Source organism: Theobroma cacao, chromosome 8, assembly GCF_053813885.1.
Source record: "Theobroma cacao isolate CCN51 chromosome 8, ASM5381388v1, whole genome shotgun sequence".
Taxonomy (NCBI): Eukaryota; Viridiplantae; Streptophyta; class Magnoliopsida; order Malvales; family Malvaceae; genus Theobroma; species Theobroma cacao.
In genome coordinates this window covers 4,058,980-4,078,459 of record NC_142646.1, presented here as the reverse complement: position 1 = coordinate 4,078,459, position 19,480 = coordinate 4,058,980, and the positions used below count along the sequence as shown (strand labels likewise).

General features: G+C 35.9%; 4 protein-coding genes and 1 non-coding gene across 6 annotated transcripts; 2 read left to right on the top strand and 3 right to left on the bottom strand.

Annotated features, from left to right (window-relative positions):
• The first annotated feature begins 920 nt into the window (after window positions 1–920).
• ACS11 (1-aminocyclopropane-1-carboxylate synthase 11) lies at window positions 921–3,179 on the top strand. Its single transcript, XM_007018351.3, has 4 exons — window positions 921–1,201; window positions 1,575–1,706; window positions 1,827–1,987; window positions 2,075–3,179. Exons 1-4 carry the CDS (start codon window positions 1,061–1,063, stop codon window positions 3,045–3,047), a joined length of 1,407 nt encoding a protein of 468 aa, XP_007018413.2. The 5' UTR covers window positions 921–1,060; the 3' UTR covers window positions 3,048–3,179.
• A 1,462-nt stretch (window positions 3,180–4,641) lies between these two features.
• Window positions 4,642–12,075, top strand: LOC18591919 (hyperosmolality-gated Ca2+ permeable channel 2.1). 2 transcript variants are annotated; one of them, XM_088808955.1, is made up of 12 exons: window positions 4,642–4,947; window positions 5,516–5,853; window positions 6,064–6,210; window positions 6,649–6,712; window positions 6,824–7,033; window positions 7,649–7,828; window positions 8,526–8,824; window positions 9,497–9,773; window positions 10,166–10,444; window positions 10,958–11,191; window positions 11,264–11,438; window positions 11,521–12,075. In XM_088808955.1, exons 2-12 carry the CDS (start codon window positions 5,573–5,575, stop codon window positions 11,547–11,549), a joined length of 2,175 nt encoding a protein of 724 aa, XP_088665081.1. In that variant the 5' UTR covers window positions 4,642–4,947; window positions 5,516–5,572; the 3' UTR covers window positions 11,550–12,075. The 2 variants fall into 2 exon arrangements, with proteins under 2 accessions (XP_088665081.1, XP_007018410.1); XM_007018348.3 differs by having other exon boundaries at window positions 5,400–5,853.
• A 140-nt stretch (window positions 12,076–12,215) lies between these two features.
• On the bottom strand, window positions 12,216–13,451 carry LOC18591918 (uncharacterized). The gene is made up of 3 exons (XM_018126157.2): window positions 13,299–13,451; window positions 12,699–13,115; window positions 12,216–12,621 (listed from the first exon to the last, which is right to left on the bottom strand). Exons 1-3 carry the CDS (start codon window positions 13,344–13,346, stop codon window positions 12,418–12,420), a joined length of 669 nt encoding a protein of 222 aa, XP_017981646.1. The 5' UTR covers window positions 13,347–13,451; the 3' UTR covers window positions 12,216–12,417.
• A 203-nt stretch (window positions 13,452–13,654) lies between these two features.
• TRNAA-AGC (transfer RNA alanine (anticodon AGC)) lies at window positions 13,655–13,727 on the bottom strand. The gene has a single exon. It is a non-coding gene; the product is annotated as a tRNA-Ala (tRNA).
• A 3,910-nt stretch (window positions 13,728–17,637) lies between these two features.
• Window positions 17,638–19,214, bottom strand: LOC18591917 (transcription factor MYB36-like). Its single transcript, XM_007018346.3, has 3 exons — window positions 18,962–19,214; window positions 18,683–18,812; window positions 17,638–18,570 (listed from the first exon to the last, which is right to left on the bottom strand). Exons 1-3 carry the CDS (start codon window positions 19,095–19,097, stop codon window positions 17,814–17,816), a joined length of 1,023 nt encoding a protein of 340 aa, XP_007018408.2. The 5' UTR covers window positions 19,098–19,214; the 3' UTR covers window positions 17,638–17,813.
• Window positions 19,215–19,480: the final 266 nt, after the last annotated feature.

The window sequence follows — 19,480 nt, the reverse complement described above, 5'->3', positions numbered from 1 at the left end:
CATTGTAACACGTACGATATTAATTAATATATTTTACATATGTAACGAATCATTTGAAATGAAAAAAATTACTTTAATTAACTATTATTTATTAGGTTATGAGTAAAATAATTTGATGATCGTCATGAGGGTGAATAATTAAAAACATGAATTTTGATACAAGGGAAGTGGTTTCCACTGATTCAGTGGAGCCCAAGACTGAAATTAAAAAGCCTTGATGTGGAAGCCAATGACTCACTTAAGCATGAGGATGCTCTCTTTCAACTAATTAATGGCCTGGCCGGGAATGTCGGTATACTACTATCTAGAAATTTTTCTGTACTTTTATACGCTTAAAACCAATAATTAATCGAAAGGGCTGAAATCATCAGATCGATGCAGCTCTAAATATTTCAAAATACTGGGAATTTTAATTACGAGGGAGGAATGGGTCAACTCTCTGTTAGGAAGGGAAGGGCTTTTCTTTTTCCTAACTTTCCTTCCTGTTCATCTTTATTAGTGGTTGCACATGAAATAATCAATTGTCAAATTCTGCATAAAAATGTAGTGATTAGTTCCTTTTTCATTATGTCGAATTTGGAGAAAACGGAGGGTTAATTACTGTTTATTGTATGAATTGAAGGATTTCCCTTCAGTTTTGCATATGAATTAAGGTTCTTTAATCTGTATTTTGAAGAAAGAAGAACGAATTTTGGCTCTGGGCAATGGACTTTATTATATATGATTGGATTATAAATTGACTAAGGCAAACGGCAGCAAAAATAATTTGAGCAAAGAAAGTAAAGAAAGATTATGCAAAAAACACCAAACCAGCCAACAATATAACGTCACTGAATATCGCCGGTCAAAAGAATCAGCACCGTCAAATATTCATATTGTCGGCTCAGTGTCTAGCTCCTATAAATTGCCATATCATTCCCTTTCTTTCCCAAAACCTCAAAGCTCAAAAAAAACCCAGCTTTCTATTCCTCTCCTTTTCCTTTTCTATCAAAAGGTTTTGTCACCCAAAAGCAATACTATTTAGGTAAAACAAAATCTATCAAGCTAGGCCACTGTAAAAATGTTGTCTACCAAGGCTAGCTGCAGTTCCCATGGACAAGATTCTTCCTACTTCCTTGGGTGGCAAGTCTATGAGAAAAATCCGTTCGATGAAGTTGTTAATCCAACAGGAATCATTCAGATGGGGCTTGCAGAGAATCAGGTGAGCTACCTATCTATATATAACCAAAAAGATACATAAGGTTTTACTTTTTGATGCAATTGATACTTCCTTTTCATCATTTTGGGATAGCTGACAACCTTTCTTATTCATGTATTTTAATTTAGGACAATTAATTCCAATCAATTTAATTTCTTAGGCATTATTTTTTCATGTGATTGCCCACGTGACAAACTTAGAGGTTTTCTAGTTTTTTTTTTAAAAAAAAAACCTTAGAGGTTTTCTGAAAAAAGAAAAAAAAAGGGTCAAAATGGAAATTGCAGTTTCATAATCAAATAGTATTAGTTCTTTTTTCGGGCATATTATTACAAAATGGTAATCCATGGTACCTAAATGGTAATGTATTTTGTCGCAGCTTTCTTTCGACCTTGTGGAATCATGGCTAAGAAAAAACCCGGACGCCATGGGACTGAAGAAGGATGGAGAATCTGTATTCAGGGAACTGGCTCTCTTCCAGGACTATCACGGATTACCTGCTTTCAAAAATGTAACTATTCCTATCTTTGCTAACCAAAAAAGTACACCTACATCTGCGCATGGTATATAATTTGCAGTGTTTGTCTTTCAACCTGACCGTAAACATATATCTGAACACTTGTATATGCAGGAACTGGTCGAGTACATGGCAAAAATTAGAGGAAACAAGGTTAAATTTGAACCAAAGAACCTGGTGCTTGCTGCTGGTGCAACTTCAGCTAATGAGACTTTAATCTTTTGCCTGGCCAATCCTGGTGATGCTCTCCTTCTTCCCACACCGTACTACCCTGCGTAAGTTTAAAAGTTCCTGCTTCCTAGTCTTAGGTATGCACTGCATTCTAGACTCGTGATTAGTTCTAATAAGGTATTTTGTTCCAGGTTTGATAGGGATCTTAAATGGAGGACTGGTGTAGAAATCGTTCCAGTACATTGCTCGAGCTCAAACGGATTCAGAGTTACCAGGCTTGCACTGGAAGAAGCATACCAAAGAGCTCAGAAACTCAATCTCAAAGTTAAAGGGGTTTTGATAACGAATCCTTCGAATCCACTAGGCACAACAATGACTAGGGATGAGCTTAACCAACTCATTACTTTTGCCATCGCCAAAAATATTCATGTCATAAGCGATGAAGTTTTTTCAGGAACGGTCTTTGACTTCCCAGGGTTTATAAGCATTATAGAAGCCGCAAGGGACAGAAACCTTGAAAGCACAGATGTATGGAGCCGCATTCATATCGTTTACAGTCTTTCCAAGGATCTAGGTTTACCAGGGTTTCGTGTTGGCATGATTTATTCCAAGAATGAAACAGTTATTAGTGCAGCAACCAAAATGTCAAGTTTCGGACTTGTGTCATCCCAAACTCAGTACCTCCTCTCCAACATGCTTGCCAACAAGAAATTCACTAGCAAATACATGAAGGAGAACCAAAAGAGACTTAAGAAGAGGAAGGAAATGCTGGTTTCAGGCCTTAAAAAGGCAGGAATAGAATGCCTGAAGGGCAATGCAGGCTTGTTTTGCTGGGTTGACATGAGGCATCTCCTATCTTCCAATACATTTGAAGCGGAAACAGAGCTCTGGAAGAAAATCCTATACGAGGTTGGTTTGAATATCTCCCCTGGGGCATCTTGCCATTGCACCGAACCCGGGTGGTTCAGAGTTTGCTTTGCGAACATGTCCCACGAAACACTTCAAGTTGCAATGCAACGAATCAAGGATTTCGCCGAACGTTCGAGCTGTAGTGGAATTGGTAAGAGTTACCAGCAAAACATGTCTAGTTTCAGGAGGAAACTGCTCACCAGCAATTGGGTTCGCAAATTATCGTCATCTGATCGTGATGAACAAGAGCGTTAGACTATTTTATTTATATTTATATGTCAAACTGTCAATTCATATTGTCTTGATTTTTATTTATTAAAATAAGGTAGTTCACGTTTCCTTTTCTAGGAATAAAAGCAGCAACCCTTTTCGGGGTTTACACAAAAAGTTGAAACTCGAAAAGAGAGTTTCCTGCCACGAATAAAGCCCATTGTGACTTATTGCTGTACACCAAAGGCCTGGCTGATGGCCCCATTTCCCTTGTCCTTGTTCCAAGGAGAAGGAAGAGCATGATTAATACTTAGGACAAAAGAAATTAGAGCGTCCTTATAAATATGATTAAAATTCAAGAAAAATAGGCCCCTACTTTTGAATTAGATATTCAACAGAATAAGTAGCTATTACCAATCCAATGGCATTAAAGATGGATAATTGAACAGCTTGAACCATCAAACTATTTCTATTTCTATTTTTTCTAATTCTAGGATCTACTTAATTAAATGATTGAAACCGCCAGATTTTAAATTATTTTCTTTTTTATCAAGGATAATTTTAAAAAAAAGAATTTGAACTTAATTTTTTAAGTAAAGAGAAACATATATTAAAATTATATCGTGGGATAGGTAATAGGAGTTATTCCTTTTGAGTACAAATCTTTGATGTTCTTTAATTGGAGAAGAGGAATTTCAAAGTTGAGATGATGATTTATGGCAGCACTACTAGTCTAGCGCTATTGCACCTACGATGTGTTGAAACCGATAGACCCTCACTAGGGCTATTGCTTTTCGAACCCATCCAATTTTATTCAGATATATTAACTTAGGCCCAACCTATAAACTGCCTCACATGTATCACATGTATCAACCCATAGGGCCCATACATCAAAAGTTTTAATCTAAAAACATATGGATAAGGAAAAAAAATGCATGAAAGCTTTAATATGAAGCAATAAGTAGTCCGTAAAATAATTCCATCCATTACTTTTTATATATTAAAATTTGAACTTTTAATATAACCGAACCTAAAAAAATATAATATAAATTAATAAGTAGTTCTAAGGCATAATTAAATTTATTAAAATAACTTCTTGAATAATTCGTTAAATAAATAAAAGTAAAACATCATGCCAAAAACATGTGAACTGGTCATGAATCATGATCTTAGTGGAAACATCCAATGTGTTAATGTAAAGTTAATGGCATGATTTTAATTGATGGTCCGTTATTAAAAAAATTAAAACGATGATAAATCTTTTCCAAATCAATCAACGCTAGTAAGTCAACTACAATCCTCATTCGCCACCGACCTCGACCCCATTTTAAGCACATTAGATGGCGATGTACCCAAACAAAACCCAGCAACTGGCGCTAGCGACATAAAACTGTATCAGATTCACAGCGACAGTTGGGGCGGTTTTACTTGAGCAGCATCATTTCACACATTTTGGATTACTCCCCTAGTTTTCCGCCACGTGGCGCTTCCGTCGTTGTCGCTGTAAAAAAGTCACTGTTCTAGTTCTATTTTCCGCATTAATTGTTAATTAATATTTAACACGTGGCATTCTCTGGAATCGTTGCTCACAATAATAACAAAAAAATTTGCGTATAATGTAATTATTGCAAGAATTTTTTTGAACAAATTCCTTGCAAGATATTCCAACCCGTTTTGAATTTTTTTCTAAATTAGGGCTCTTGATTTCTTTCTCTGCAAATTGGTCTAAGTTTTTCCTTTTTAAATTCTTCATTTTGTTTTTATTTGAAGTTGAAGCAAAAGCCTGGCATTTGGCGTACAAGTAATAAACAGGCTCGGGCCAAGGCTCAAAATTTTCCTGTGTTGTTTTCCTACTTTACAGACGAATCGTTTTGCATCAGAATCTCTTTGCGTTGGGGAACCTTTTCGAAGTTCTTACGCTTCTTTGGCTCTCATATTTGCACAGGTACTTTCTTTTAATTAATCTTTATTTTTTTTCAGTTGTTTATCCACAATGATTTAATTTTGTTTTAATATCCCTCTTGGATTAGTTGTTGGTTTTATTTTCCATTTCCCGTTTTATGTTTATTGTTCTTGGTTTTTTTAGTCTTTTATACTTGTATTTGTATGTCTTGGAACTATAGAAAAGAGTCGTTAGAAAAAGAGAAAAAAGATATGGAAATTTCATCAGGGATTAAAAAATTAAAAATTTTGTTACCAATGGGGAAATTAGACTAAGAAAAACTGTTATTTAGGTTTTTTTTTTATTTTTATTTTTTGAAGTATGCTGGTGCTTTCGCCTGCATTTAGTTTAGCATCAGCATTTTACTTGAATTTTGAAGCTTTTGTTTTGACATATTAGGAATTTAGTCAAAATTTTGGTTTCTGAACCGTGACAAATCCAATTCAATTTTGCAGCACTTGGTTCTGTGTCAAATTGAGCCAAATTGCTCTCTGCATTACCCGTTGTCGTTGTCGTCAAAAACATTCCTCTGTTTCAAGCAAACTGAAAATATTATGGTGTCCTTCCACAGCTAAGTGCTTGAGTAATTGGATTTCTAAATCTTGGAAAAGGGATATAGTGGAGTGGGATGGACATTGGTGCACTTTTAACTTCTGCCGGAATCAACATAGCTATATGTGTTGTGCTTCTGTCATTGTATTCCATACTGAGAAAACAACCAAGCAATGTAAGTGTGTATTTCACGCGGAGGTTTGTTTCAGAACCAGTAAAGCGTAGTGATCCTTTCTGCCTTGAAAGATTTGTGCCCTCTGCAAGCTGGATCATGAGGGCCTGGCAAGCAACTGATGAAGAAATATTGGCTGTTGGCGGTGTGGATGCTGTAGTTTTCATGAGAATAGTTGTTTTCAGGTGATTAAGTCTCTTCAGCTGGAAAATTTTGAAGTCTTTCAATTTTCTTTGTGAAAAATTTTGCTTCTAATTTTCTCACTAATTGTATGCTTGCAATTATGTCCTAAACTTTTTGAGGTGCTTTAGTTTTTCAATTATTATTGGATCAGTTCCTACTTTCACTTTTGCAGGTTTACTAACTGCATGCTATTCTTCCCCTGTTCTTTACAGTATTCGGATATTCAGCATTGCTGCTATGATTTGTATTTTTCTAGTGCTTCCAGTAAATTATTATGGACAAGAAATGCAGCACAAGCGAATACATGCAGAATCACTGGAAGTATTTACAATTGGAAATGTAAAAGAAGGTTCAAAATGGTATGATCTGTTGGACCCATTATTATGATAAGATAGTTGCACAATTTCTTTTTTAAAATGAAATATTATTAGGATACTGCCATATCGAGCCATGAATGGCCTGAAAGAAAATTTAGACTTGTTCTGTCTTATTTTAGTTTTGGGATTTCCTGTAGAATTCTGCTGTAGCATATTTGCTCAAGCAACCAAGAGGCAGAGTCCAAGTCTTTTGCTTTTTATTTACACTTTTATGAGATTCCTGGGAGAGTTCTAAAGTAGAGAATTAATTTCAAGTATAGAAAAATATGAATTTTTAAAGTTTTCTGTTTTGTTTGCTATTGCTCCTTCAGGCTGAGATATTGAGATGCCACATCAACATAGTGGTTTTCTGGTGTAATACATTAGAGAAAAAGCAGTTTTTCATTGATTGCTTTTCTTTTGTTTTAAAAAATTTTCCAGGCTTTGGACCCATTGTCTTGCATTATACGTCATATCCTGCTCAGCTTGTGTTCTACTCTACTTTGTAAGGATGTACAACCCAAAATGCATTATTTACTCATGCTTAGTTTGATTTGTATTGATGCATTCATAAATTTCTTCTAGCATTTATTTAAAGATTATTGCTTTACTCTAGGAGTATAAAAGTATCACTAAAATGAGGCTAGCACATATTACTGGATCTCCTCCCAATCCAAGTCATTTCACAGTTCTAGTCCGTGGCATCCCATGGTCTCCAGATCATTCATACAGTGATGCAGTGGAAAAGTTCTTTTCAACTTATTATCCGGCAAGCTATGTGTCACACCAGATGGTATATCGGGCTGGAACAGTTGAGAAATTAATGGTATGCTTCTATCTGAGTGACTTGTATAAGTGACATAAACTTCTTGTACTTTTTTATCTTAGCTGGTTATGTTGTTAGTGCAGGTATTCACCACTTTCTTGACATTTAATGAATGAATTTAGTTCTTCTGGTTTGGGGTGGATGTACTTGGTACTAGTGAAAAAAATTGAAAGAAAGTGTTTGCTCTCTTTTCCTTTCTATTGTTGTTGTTTTATATACCAGATAAAATGGTTTCCATAATGGAATTCATAAGATTATATGAGAGCTTATAGAGAAGTAAAAGATAATATGTTTGTTGCATACAGCCTCTAATAGGTAATCATGATTTTTGCTGATTTGATTTGAGGCCATGTTTTAAATCTTTATATCATTAAGTTTATTCAGTGTGCTGATGCTGGTGCATTGCATTTAAGTTGAATTTTATAATTTCTCAATTGGTTGTCCTCATTTAGGATTTATAGAATTGAACTGAGTTGAGTAATGTCAAAAATGAACTTGTATGTCACCTTTTCTATGCTCGTTGTACTCTGCTCCACAAACACACACACAACTTTCTGTTTGTTTTAAAATTGTGACAAGTTCTATGTATATTCTCTCACAATGCTCTCTTTGCAGAAGGATGCCGAGAAGATGTACAGAATGCTAAAAACCGTTGAGCCACATGGTAAACAGGGTTCTATGCCATGTTGTCTTTGTGGAGGAACTACACATTCCTTTAAGATGCTTAGCCATGAAGCAGAAAGTGTTAAGGGTAAAACCAGCGTTGATGAGTTGCAATCAACTCAAAGAGAAAAGGTTGAAATTTTGGAATAAGATGAGTCTAATAATTTTGATTTCTCAGTTATAGTATGGATGTTTTATCATTTATGTATTCCTTTTTAGTGGTTTGTTGCCCAAAAGTTAGCCCTTTTCAGATATTGTCTTCAGTCTTCAAAGTAGTTGCGTTTATATCTCCTCTGGAATATTTCAATGTGCTATAATCATCTTCACTTCATCGTGATTTAGTTTTTCCTCTGACACCAAAGAACACAAGTGGATATAGATCTGATCTCTGCCACCCTAGGAATTGCTCTTATTTTTGCATGCTCTTTGGGATGTTTATATTTTATTAATCTAATTTTAAACCTGTGCTGGGATGGGCATTTCAGCTCAATGATATCACCAAATTTGAGCAACTAGATTCCTGCTGTTTGCATAAATGCCAGTATTTACTGTAACTGTTAATTCTAAGTATTAAAAGGATATGAGGATATGGTAGTGGCCTTTTATGTTATCTGAACATTTGTTGTTTAAACTGTTATTGCCTTCCCAACCGCGTGGTCAGTTTCTTGATTTCTTTATGGAGATTTTCTCTCTATGTGGTTCATTCTTATTATGCCCTGTTGCCTTCATGTGGCTGTTGATGTTTGAAAACAAATATTGATCCCTAACTTTTAAAACTTTGATGGAAATGACCATGTGATATCCTATGCTATTTTGGCCTTTGATACAGGAACGTCCAGCTGCTTTTGTTTTCTTCAGGACTCGCTATGCTGCTGTTGTTGCGGCACAAGTTCTTCAATCACCAAATCCCATGTTATGGGTGACACAACTAGCCCCAGAGCCACATGATGTTTATTGGTCAAACCTCTCCATACCGTACAAACAAGTTTGGCTTCGTAAAATAGCAACTCTTCTAGGTGCTATTGTCTTTATGTTTATGTTTCTTGTCCCAGTTACATTTGTGCAAGGCTTGACTCAACTGGACCAGCTATCACATACATTTCCATTTCTTAAAGGAATTTTAAAAGAGTGAGTATGATTCTGCGAAATCTATCTCAATTGCAAAAGCTGTGTTAGCTCGTTATTTTGAATTATGTTACTACCATTACACATTGCAGTCATGGCTGATGCCCGATGGAATTAATTAGGATAAGGAAATTGCAACAACATGTTAGACTATACTCATTCATACAGACACAATGCATGAAAAGGTCCACATCTGTTTCTGTTTTTGGTTTAATCGACTGCAACATATTTACTTCTGACAAGTGATGCTTGTGTAAATGCGAAATATGTGTTCTTTAGATGATTTTTTGCTTCTGATTTGGATAAAATTTTCGATGACTCCATTTTTCCAGTCTTTACTTGCTTTGTGCTGAGTAATAATTTATTTATTAACTTGTTACAAAAGTTAGCTTTTCAATGGTTATATATTATTAAAAAAGAGAATCCCTGGAGAATATAATTATTCAGGAGGTAGTACAGGTGGCACCTAACTGATTCCGCTTGTGGAAGTATTATAGTTTATGGGGGCTCTTTTTGTTTAATCTTTTTCTTTCAAGACATCATACTTTGCAGTTTGATGTTTATCACTGGAAATTGTAAGGTGATAAAAGAGGAGAGAAATCTGGAAATTATTGAAGAGGATCTGGAATAGATTTGACTTGTTTGTAAAGCTATTTTGTATTTTCTTCTTTGCAGGAAGTTAATGAACCAGCTGGTAACAGGTTACCTACCAAGTGTGATTCTGATATTATTTCTATATGCTGTTCCACCAACCATGATGCTGTTTTCCACAATGGAAGGAAATGTTTCACGTAGTGAGAGGAAGAGGAGTACATGCATTAAAGTTTTGTACTTCACAATCTGGAATGTTTTCTTTGTTAATGTTCTTTCTGGATCCATAATCAGGCAATTGAGTGTTTTCTCAAGTGTTAGAGACATACCTACACAACTTGCCAAAGCAGTGCCAACCCAGGTAATTTTCCTGGATTTTGTAATAGTTGGTTTAAGATACCTTACATCTTCCAACTTCATGTCAGATTTTTATCTGCATTTAGTTTTTATCTTGGTCTATTAGTGATGCATGCAATGCTTTTTTCTATGAATCTACACTATATTTTTGGATTATAATCTTCCATGAGTTTTGAAAATGCAGATATTCAACTTATGGTTTTGACAAGCCTGCACAGCAAGACCTAATTCTCACTGAAAAATTCTTAAAAATGGCAGCACACCTTATGCTATCACTTTTGTCTACCACATTCACATAGGACAAGATTGCTTCTGGTCCCTTTTATGTGTCATCATGTGAATGTGAATCTTTAGGACTACTTACTAACCATAGTTGTTTTTCTTGAGTCACTGCAGGCTACCTTCTTCACGACTTATGTTTTATCATCAGGGTGGGCAAGCTTGTCCTGTGAAGTAATACAGCTTTTTGCTCTTCTTTGCAATGCGTTCAGAAAATTCATACTAAGAAGTAAGGAAGAGCCATCTAATTGCACTCTAACCTTCCCTCACCATACTGAAATTCCACGACTTCTTCTGTTTGGACTCCTTGGCTTCACTTGTTCTGTCATGGCACCCTTGATTTTGCCCTTTGTGCTGGTTTACTTCTTTCTTGCTTTCCTTGTTTATCGAAACCAGGTGTGTTTTTGTCTGATTAATTTTCTGTCCTATTTTTTCCTTTTGTCAGTGAAATAATAGTCAATTTCATTTGTAACTGTTTGGTTTGTGCCCACAAAGTTTCTTAACATATACGGAGGACAGGAGTGAATATGCATGTTTTCGGAGAATAAAGAAAACCAGATGTTTATCAGTAACTCCAGAAAACCTGCTTTCTGGAATTATATTTTAAGCTTCAATTTCCTCAGTTTTATAGAATAACTTATGCATCTTTAATCTTTGTAATAGCAAATATATAATCTGCATGTATAATTTTCAGATTTTTGGTAAGAGGTGTTTGTGCTATCTATTTTATGTTGTATGTATTTTTAGTACATGAAGATAATATGGAAGCATTCTATTTACATTTTCACTGTTAGCTGAAGCATAACTTTGTTGATGACAATTGAGTCAAGTGGGAGATAGATTCAGGAGAATTTTACTTTTACCTGTCCTTTGATAATACATTTTATTAATGTTCATTTTTTTTTTCAGATCCTCCATGTATACGTATCAAAATATGAATGTGGAGGACAGTTCTGGCCTATTGTTCACAACACAACAATCTTCTCTTTAGTGTTGACACAAATTATTGCCCTTGGGGTCTTTGGCATAAAACAATCACCAGTTGCTTCCGGTTTCACCATTCCCCTAATATTTTTCACTCTTCTGTTCAATGAGTACTGTAGGCAGAGGTTTTCCCCTGTTTTTAAGAGCAGTCCTGCACAGGTAAGCATTAGAAATCTCTCTATCTAGAAAGCTCCCCAACCATTTTTCTGGTGTGATGTGTTGTTTGTACAGGTTCTCATAGAGATGGATCGACAAGACGAGCAATGGGGGAGGACAGAAGAGATTTATAGTCGGTTACGTTCAGCCTACTGCCAGTTCCCATTGATAACTCACGACGTGCCCACAGTTGGAAACTCACACCAAGAAGATCAGGAGAGTTCCCAAGATCCGGAGTCACTGAAGCCAGGTACGACTGTGATGGTGCTTGGTGGTTCCTTCCATGGGGAATCGATTAGTGATTGATTGGATCTGTAATTTTAAATTTTCAGGAAATCAACTTGTTAAATTAAATGAATAGTGGGCTGTTCATTGCACTTCGGAAGGGGAGGCCTTGGTACGAAATGAACTGGTTCATTCTTCTGTTGTCATCATGTGTACAAAATGTTAGCCTATGCGTTAACACCATCGTTAGGTTGATGGTGGTTCCCAGGACCAGGTGCTGGAAAACAAGGATAAAAACATTCATATAGAGGCTCTGTTGTTGGTGGCAAGGGACATCGGGAGCAGGACATAAGTTGATAGCTTTTGCTCTACACATGAATTAACTGTTCCCTTTTGATTCTTATACCTAATGGGGCAGAGATAAATTAGACAAGAAGCCCTTTGATATGTATACGCTGCATTGTACAGTTTTGAATCAGGTCTTTTCTTATTCCTTGTGTAACTAAAGGAAAGGTTATATCCATCCCCTTGATGTGCATGATTGAAATGAGGGAAGAAACCAAACTTGTTTGTGTACGGCCTCTCATGCAATTTTGATTGTATCTTATAGATTTTTGTTTCTTTTCTACTTTTATTGGCTACAATGGGTTACAATTCCTTAAGCGAATGTCTACTATTCACAATATGAGATATATATATATATATATTTATGTAACTTCCTTTGATGTGAGTTCTTAATTATGTTGCGCATTTCATATATATGCAATTTCCTAGCCATTTATTTCAGTGCATAGTAACAATATTTCAATTTGTAACTAGGTGAATTTCATCATTGGGTCTATGCACTTTTTAAAGCACTCACTATTTTACAGATTATCAAGCAAGATCGCCCTAAAGAACTTACTGATAACAATGTTGTAGGTCAAACGAAAACATAGAATTTGGTCAAAATGTTGTTGGACGATGTGTAGCAATCATCATCAAGCAAGATCAACCTCAAGAACTTAACTTTGTGCATCTGCAGCTGAAGATCCATTACTTTCATGTTCTTCCAGCAAACTTCTCCATAGCCACAGAGCTTGCATCAATCCACCATTTGCAACATGCAAAAGAAACACTCGTGTCCGTATTGCAGAAAGTGCAGAAACAAACTTAACAACGACAAAGAAGCAACCGATAGCCAAGAGATGCCATTTCAAGCCCTTTTCCTGCTCAACAGAAGATCAAAACTACAATCTGCACGTTCAAACACAGATATAGAATGTACAGGAAGAGAGAAATATACCTCGGGGGAGCGAAATGCTTCTTGGGATGTCTCTTTCAAGAAATCAGTCATCAAACATCCAACAATGAGACCAAAGGGAACCATCAATTCTTGATTCCTAGAAATGGAATATAGGAAATCGGACAGAGAGCTAATAACAAAAACTGTAACAAGAGACAACTTCAATGCCTTGTGTCCGACAAAAAGTAGTCTCTCTAGCAGCAAATTCTCTGCTTTTTTCCAAGGGAAATCTTTTATTGTCTCAGGGGTAGTCTCCCATAACCTCTCCTTGATGATATTCAGTTGCTCCCTGATCTTATTTGGCTCGCAAAACTGCGCCATTGTTACTTTCATGCGACGTCTGGGAGAGACCCGACGATGACCATTTAATTGCGAAAACCCATGGAGCTGAGAAGGCTGATGTTCGAGTTGCTTAACCTGTTCGAGGATTTCACTTCATTCAAGCTTCCAAAAAGTACGAAAACAGAAAAAAGGCTGTGCCGTAATAAGAAAAACTGAACTTTGCGTTTGTTTAAAGCTCCATTTAACTATCGAAAACTAATTAGTGTTCAGATAATCATTTCCAATTATAAAAATGCGGCAACTAAGTTGAAGCAGTACCTTAATATTCAGAGTTGAAGGCAATACGGCGGAAGCCAAAGTCGCCATTGTTATACAAATGGGCTTTCCTCGGAATCACCAGAGAAATCAGATTTCTTCCTCTTCATCGGTTTCTTCTCTCTTTTCTCCCTCTCTCTAGGGTTTAGCAGAGAGGATCGATTATTGGGCTGTAATTGGATCTTTTGGGCCTAATTCAACCTTAAGAATCTGGGTTTAATTGGGCTTTTTTGGGTTTAGCACAGAGGATAGATTAATGGGCTATAATTGGATCTTTTGGGCCTAATTCAACCTAAAGAATCTGGGTTTAATTGGGCTTTTTTGGGTCGGAAAAATTGAGAAAAGGTTAGAAAAAGCAGTGGAGATGCGGGGTATCGATCCCCGTACCTCTCGCATGCTAAGCGAGCGCTCTACCATCTGAGCTACATCCCCTTGTTGTTGGATAAGGTGGGCTACCATCTACCCCAAGTAGATATCCAAATCCAATAACTACTAAGACCAGGACAGCCGGCAGTTTACAAGCGAATAGAAATGTATATGATAGTTTAGTATATAGGAACTAAACTAAATCACTTTTACAAGAAAAAGAATTGGAAATGATGAAGGACCTTTTTGTTTCACTATAGCTTTAACAGTTTGACTATGAACTAGATTTCCTTTTGGCCAATATGAACTAGATTAGTGTTTATATTTATAAATAATAATACCATAACTTTTTAGTATTTTAATTATTTTATCATTTGTAAATGTGAAATTATTCTATCAATTATTTGGCATGGATATATGTGCTTTGGTAACATCAATTAATTATCATAATAGAATTGATCAATGTTTTTCTCATAATCAGTTGATCAAATATTATTAAAACCTGCGGCTAGCTAGCCTTCCAAATTATAGTCTATGCTTGTTATGCTACGAATATAGATTTGAGTCTTGCTCTTATTGATTATGAATAATTAGATGCTCTGAAGAAAGATGGGCTGCGATAATTGCAGGCAAGTTATTGTATGAATGAATACCAAAATAAAATTGAACCGCATTAATTTGTAACGTGGTATAAACAATGACAAAATGAAAGTCCAAGAACTATCATCATCTCTCAATCCCACTTTTGACAAGCTAAATCAAAGGCCTTGGACGGCTATTTCAGACCTGCATTTGAGGCTATTATAATTAATATTGTTTTCTATTAATGCATTTTAAAATATATATATATCCAAGACTGCCAGGTCTAATATATTAAATGCAGGAGAGGACCTTGCAATTATAATTATTTTTTTTCCATGTTAGTGAGTGTCATTATCACTACATAAAACCAAAAGATAGCTAATTCATGTGATGATTTAGTAATTACGGCTTCAATACAAACAAGATTTTTATTATAAAATATAAAAAAGTTGGGAAAGAAGTCGTCGTTTGGTTGTTGTCATGGGTAGAGGGACGTCTTCCAGGCGCACAGGGGGGAGGGGGGCCTTAAGCACCGATGCTTTTTGGTTTTATTATCGTCATGGTTTTGACGGAATGTGGCTCTAATTTAAGTCAAAATTTGAAATCGTTGTTTCTTGTTTTGGACCGTTTCTGTTCTGCTTCTTCCTCATGAGGGATATTCTTTCTTGCTTTACAGATTGAAATTAATTATTATAAGCCTCTTGCTTATGCTTTATATATCAAATTTATTATTTTTTCAGAGAATTATTGGCTCATGCTGTGGCATTTCTCTCCCTGCCTGTCTGCTCTTTTTAATTAATTATTGTATTCTTTCTAGTCTACAAAACTACTAATTTTTCAAGCTTCAAGCTGTGGAAAGATCAAACCTAGCTAGAGGGAATGTATCACACTGACATGTATTTGGCTTGGGAATACATTTCAATGGTGTACTGTTAATTAAGTACTAATTGGGTTTGGAAGTTGGTTTGGGTGATGGGGCCAAAGGGTTTGAATAGCTTGACAAAAGAACAGGTAGGGATTTTTTGTCAACCAATTTTAACAGATCATGACCATGGCTTACCAAACAAGAGATTTGTCAACAGAAAAGGCTTTGTTTTTATCCGAATTGCTACAACTGTAATCAATCAGTTTACTTATAGAGTCAGCCACGAAAAGAGTCCATAAGATTACATAATAATAAAGGGTTTTGACCTTGGCCATAACCTTAAACTCTAGGTAGAAGCTGGAGGTTTTCTGATTTTCGAATGTGTTGCAGTTATTAGCTGGAATTGTAGCCAATTTGATTTTGAAAAAACCATATTAAAAAATACCCCAAAAAAGTGACATGATCATGTCCAATCCTATAGCATAATATAGAGTATTAGTTAATTCCTAACTTAATTTGAATTAGCTCAATTTCATGGAAATTAGAACCTTGAAGACTTTGTCACTCGTGCATTGAAATCTTGGTATAAAAATTAATTAGCAAATGTGCGGGATGAGCTGTGATAGAAAACTACATCAATTCGACGACGCCAAGCTAGAAAGGTACATTGGCTACCAGGAAATTTCAATTCTTGCTTTTGATATTGATTGACTTTTGATAATGATTGAAACCAAATGTAATAAAAGCTTATCGACGGTCATTACCGATCGATGAGCAAATGCGGCACAGTTAGATGGAACTGATGGTTAAATGATTTGAGCTAGTTATGTGAAAATGAGTGTCAACCAAATTAATGGCACCAGAATAGTAATTAAGAGAGCAATCTAAGACTAGATTTTCCTTCTCGTTTTCCTTAATTTCGACATTACGCCAACATAATGTCACATTCATCAAATTAATGTGTGCGACAAAACCCTAAGTTGGAATTTGTTCGGTCTTTAAACTTTAAACCTCAAAGTACGCCCATCAATCTGGCATTGGAATGCTAATTAGTCAGAAATAAATACATGGGTGCAAGCTTTTGTTTTACTGCTTCCCTTTAATATGTTTGTCAAAGCTTTTGTTTTACAAAGGGTGGGTGGTAGACACAGAAGTTAAGGTCTGGAACTACAGTATCAATCAAACAAAAGGACAGTGCTGCCACAATTGTTTAGGTGTATAAGTGATCTGAATTAGGATCTTGTCAGTTTTCACACGTGTAGGTGAAAGTCAACTAGTTAATAACAATATAATTATTTCAACTCAAAAACAAAACAAAAAAATAAAATAAAATTGCAGCATCAGTGTATGATAAGAGCAAAAGATACAACTCTTAACAAGTTAATCCTCACATACGGCGCTCCATTGATATAATTGATTGTGGGCCTTAATGTGACAAGTCCTTGAAGTCTCCCTATGCATGGTAATATTCTTGAAGAGAAACTAATTTTCTTGGTGCATCTTATTTAATTCATAGCAAAAAAACAAACAGTGTACTTTAATGATAAATATAGAATTACATGTGATATACATTATTTTCAGAAACTAAATGTTGCTGTTGAACTTTTTAATTATGTCTGTTAAATTTTAGTTACAAAACCAAAGATTTACATATAGGTTTCAGTTGACTGACTACTTCCTGACAGAAAAACTCATGCAACAAGATAGGCTAGTGATGAAAGCAGAAAAGAGCGGAGGTAGGAAAAGCAAACCCAGAAGACTCGTAGAATAAGTTGGAAAGAGTATATAAAAAAGCTGCTCTAGATGATGGAAAGAACGAGAACATACTTTGTTTGATAATTAACCCTATATTGCTAGTATAGAATCTACACAATCGAGTGGATTAGAAAAGTGGACTGTTCTTCAACAAAACCCTTGATGGTTTTAGCATCCGATACATGCTATTCGTAGGCCTTAGCCCCTAAATAGTAGCTATAGGATATCCGGTGATCTATTGAACTAAGTTAATTATATAGCAAATGTAGCGAAGTTGATTACCCACAAAGTTCCAACAAGAGCTTCGAATCTATTAATCCCTAGAGCTAATTATCTTTAATTATATATAGCCTGTTTTTAACTTTTAAGCACACAGGCTAATTAAGGAATGGTGGGATGTGCTTTAGCCTTTGGATATTGTATTTATGTTTGGAGACATGCAAAATAGTCCTATCCTGTGTAGCCAATGCATCATTAGGAGGAAGTATATGACTTGTATTTACTTGATCAGCAAGAGCCTAGCTACAACGGATGTTTAAAGGAATCTAGCATGCTGGGAGCCTTTTGTTTGGATATCCAAGGAACATTGTCACATGTATTCATATGACACATGGGTGTAAGAAAGTGCATACCATTCATCAGTTTATGATCTGAGATATGCTGATCTACTTGCCCAAAGTTAGCAAACACAAGACATTGAAGCTTCAGAAATTCCCTAGTTCAACAGCAGCATAAGATAATGAGTATGAAAAACATAGTAGAAGAAAGAATTCATGAAGATAAAAAAAATAGTCAGATAAATTACAGTCACTATTAAATAGAGTAAGCATTAACAAAAAGAAAGCAAGCATATAAGTGAACCAGATTATTATTAGGGTTTTCCCTCTAAGATTCTAGCACCGCCCTTTCCTATTACTTCCAATTTAATACATTCAATCTACGGCATGCTGTTATGCTCCTGGGTATCTCAACTCACTGAATGCATATTCTTGCAGTATTCCTTGTTGCATGCCTCCATATTCTGAAGTAACAGGAGGGCAAACCAGAGAGCTTGTATCACCCCATCCAATGCTTACACAAGAATTCACAGCCCTATTATTGATCATGTCTTCCCCATATAAGAACTCCATTCCATCTAATCTTTGTGGGTTGCTATATGCCATTTCCTGGAGTTCTGATGAAAAACTGCTTTGTCCTTGCAGCATGTGCAGATTTGTTGCATCTATAGTTGTGTACGGGGAGTTCACAAACTGAGTACCAATATTATTGTTTAAGGCATCCATGGGAGGAGAAGAAGAAGGCATATGGACAGTCTGCTCATAAAGTTGCTGAGTGGAGGATGAATCATTTGGAAACTGATGAAGAGTTGTCCCATCACTAATCACATGTTCAGCTTCAGAAAATCTTCCTCCAAGCTTGATTAGTAATCTTCTCATTGAGGCTTGGCTGTCAATGCGTTGGTCTTCACTTGAGTATGGTATGGGCGCCAGCACAGGCAGCTCTGGCCAGTAAGGGCTTTGATTGTTATGATCAGGAATCATGGAATTCCCGTTCCCTCTCTTCATCTCTTGCTTTAGGCTGTTGCCTCTACGAGACTGTTGCTCTTTTCGTTGCTTGCCAAGCAGCTTCTTCTTAAGCCTTGTGTTCCAATAGTTCTTTATATCATTATCAGTCCTCCCCGGTAATTGTGCAGCAATAATAGACCACCTATAATAATAATCATGCAAGTTTAGTCAGTAGTATGCAATAATCTTTACTATCTTTGTTTAAAATGAATCAAAATATAGGGTTTGGTAACTTTTATGTAGTAGAAAAATACCTGCTCCCAATACTAATATAGAGGCTGCAAATAATTTTATCTTCTTCTTCAGAGAATCCTCCATGCTTGATGTTTGGGCGGAGATAGTTTAACCATCTGAGGCGGCAGCTCTTCCCACACCTCTTAAGGCCTAATATACAAAAAACAACCTCCTTACATCGCATCAGATACCATAAAACAAAGTTTTCTCAATTTATAATCTGATTCGTACTTGAAGAAAAAGCAAGGAAATGAGAAGGAGAGAAGAAGAAAGCACAGCTGATTGAATCTCTTTATTACCAATTTTTTGTGGCAAAGCGATCCAGTTTCCACCAGTACCATGCTGCTCAATATATTCCTTGAGCTTGGCGTCTTCTTCAGGTGACCATGGGCCTTTCTTGACGCTAGCTTTGTCACAGCAAGGAGCTCTCCCCATCCTTTCTTAGTATTCGTTTTGGTGCTTCTCTGTCTTTCCACTGAAGCAAGAATTATAGGAGAGAGAGAGAGAGAGAGAGAGAGAGAAGGGGGTTAATGATAAAGCTGGAAAAGGATAAACATGTTTCTGAGAAGATCCATATATGTGGTTTTCAAAAGGGTATGGCATAAAGAAAGGCTTTCGTATAAAAAATTCTATAAAATTGGAAATGCCAGAACAGGAGAATAGGGTTTTTTCTACTTGTCTGTCTTAGTCTAGAATAATACTAACAATCAATTTATTATTATAAGGGGCTGCTGTTCCCCTTGGAACCATAAGTCCAATGATATACATCTTCTTGCCATTGAGTGGAACGTTACGTTCACATACATTAACACTTGATT

Excerpts from the sequence above, each read along its gene's own strand:
- LOC18591917 (XM_007018346.3), bottom strand. The coding sequence starts at position 19,097 with ATGGGGAGAGCTCCTTGCTGTGACAAAGCTAGCGTCAAGAAAGGCCCA. Across the intron at positions 18,813-18,961 it reads CGCTTTGCCACAAAAAATTG|GCCTTAAGAGGTGTGGGAAG; the intron begins GTAATAAAGAGA and ends TTTGTATATTAG. Across the intron at positions 18,571-18,682 it reads TATATTAGTATTGGGAGCAG|GTGGTCTATTATTGCTGCAC; the intron begins GTATTTTTCTAC and ends TTATTATTATAG.
- LOC18591918 (XM_018126157.2), bottom strand. The coding sequence starts at position 13,346 with ATGGCGACTTTGGCTTCCGCCGTATTGCCTTCAACTCTGAATATTAAG. Across the intron at positions 13,116-13,298 it reads CTTCAACTCTGAATATTAAG|GTTAAGCAACTCGAACATCA; the intron begins GTACTGCTTCAA and ends ATCCTCGAACAG. Across the intron at positions 12,622-12,698 it reads AAGCATTTCGCTCCCCCGAG|GAAAAGGGCTTGAAATGGCA; the intron begins GTATATTTCTCT and ends TCTGTTGAGCAG.
- LOC18591919 (XM_088808955.1), top strand. The coding sequence starts at position 5,573 with ATGGACATTGGTGCACTTTTAACTTCTGCCGGAATCAACATAGCTATA. Across the intron at positions 6,713-6,823 it reads CTTGTGTTCTACTCTACTTT|GAGTATAAAAGTATCACTAA; the intron begins GTAAGGATGTAC and ends GCTTTACTCTAG. Across the intron at positions 9,774-10,165 it reads CCAAAGCAGTGCCAACCCAG|GCTACCTTCTTCACGACTTA; the intron begins GTAATTTTCCTG and ends GAGTCACTGCAG.
- ACS11 (XM_007018351.3), top strand. The coding sequence starts at position 1,061 with ATGTTGTCTACCAAGGCTAGCTGCAGTTCCCATGGACAAGATTCTTCC. Across the intron at positions 1,202-1,574 it reads TGGGGCTTGCAGAGAATCAG|CTTTCTTTCGACCTTGTGGA; the intron begins GTGAGCTACCTA and ends ATTTTGTCGCAG. Across the intron at positions 1,707-1,826 it reads GATTACCTGCTTTCAAAAAT|GAACTGGTCGAGTACATGGC; the intron begins GTAACTATTCCT and ends TTGTATATGCAG.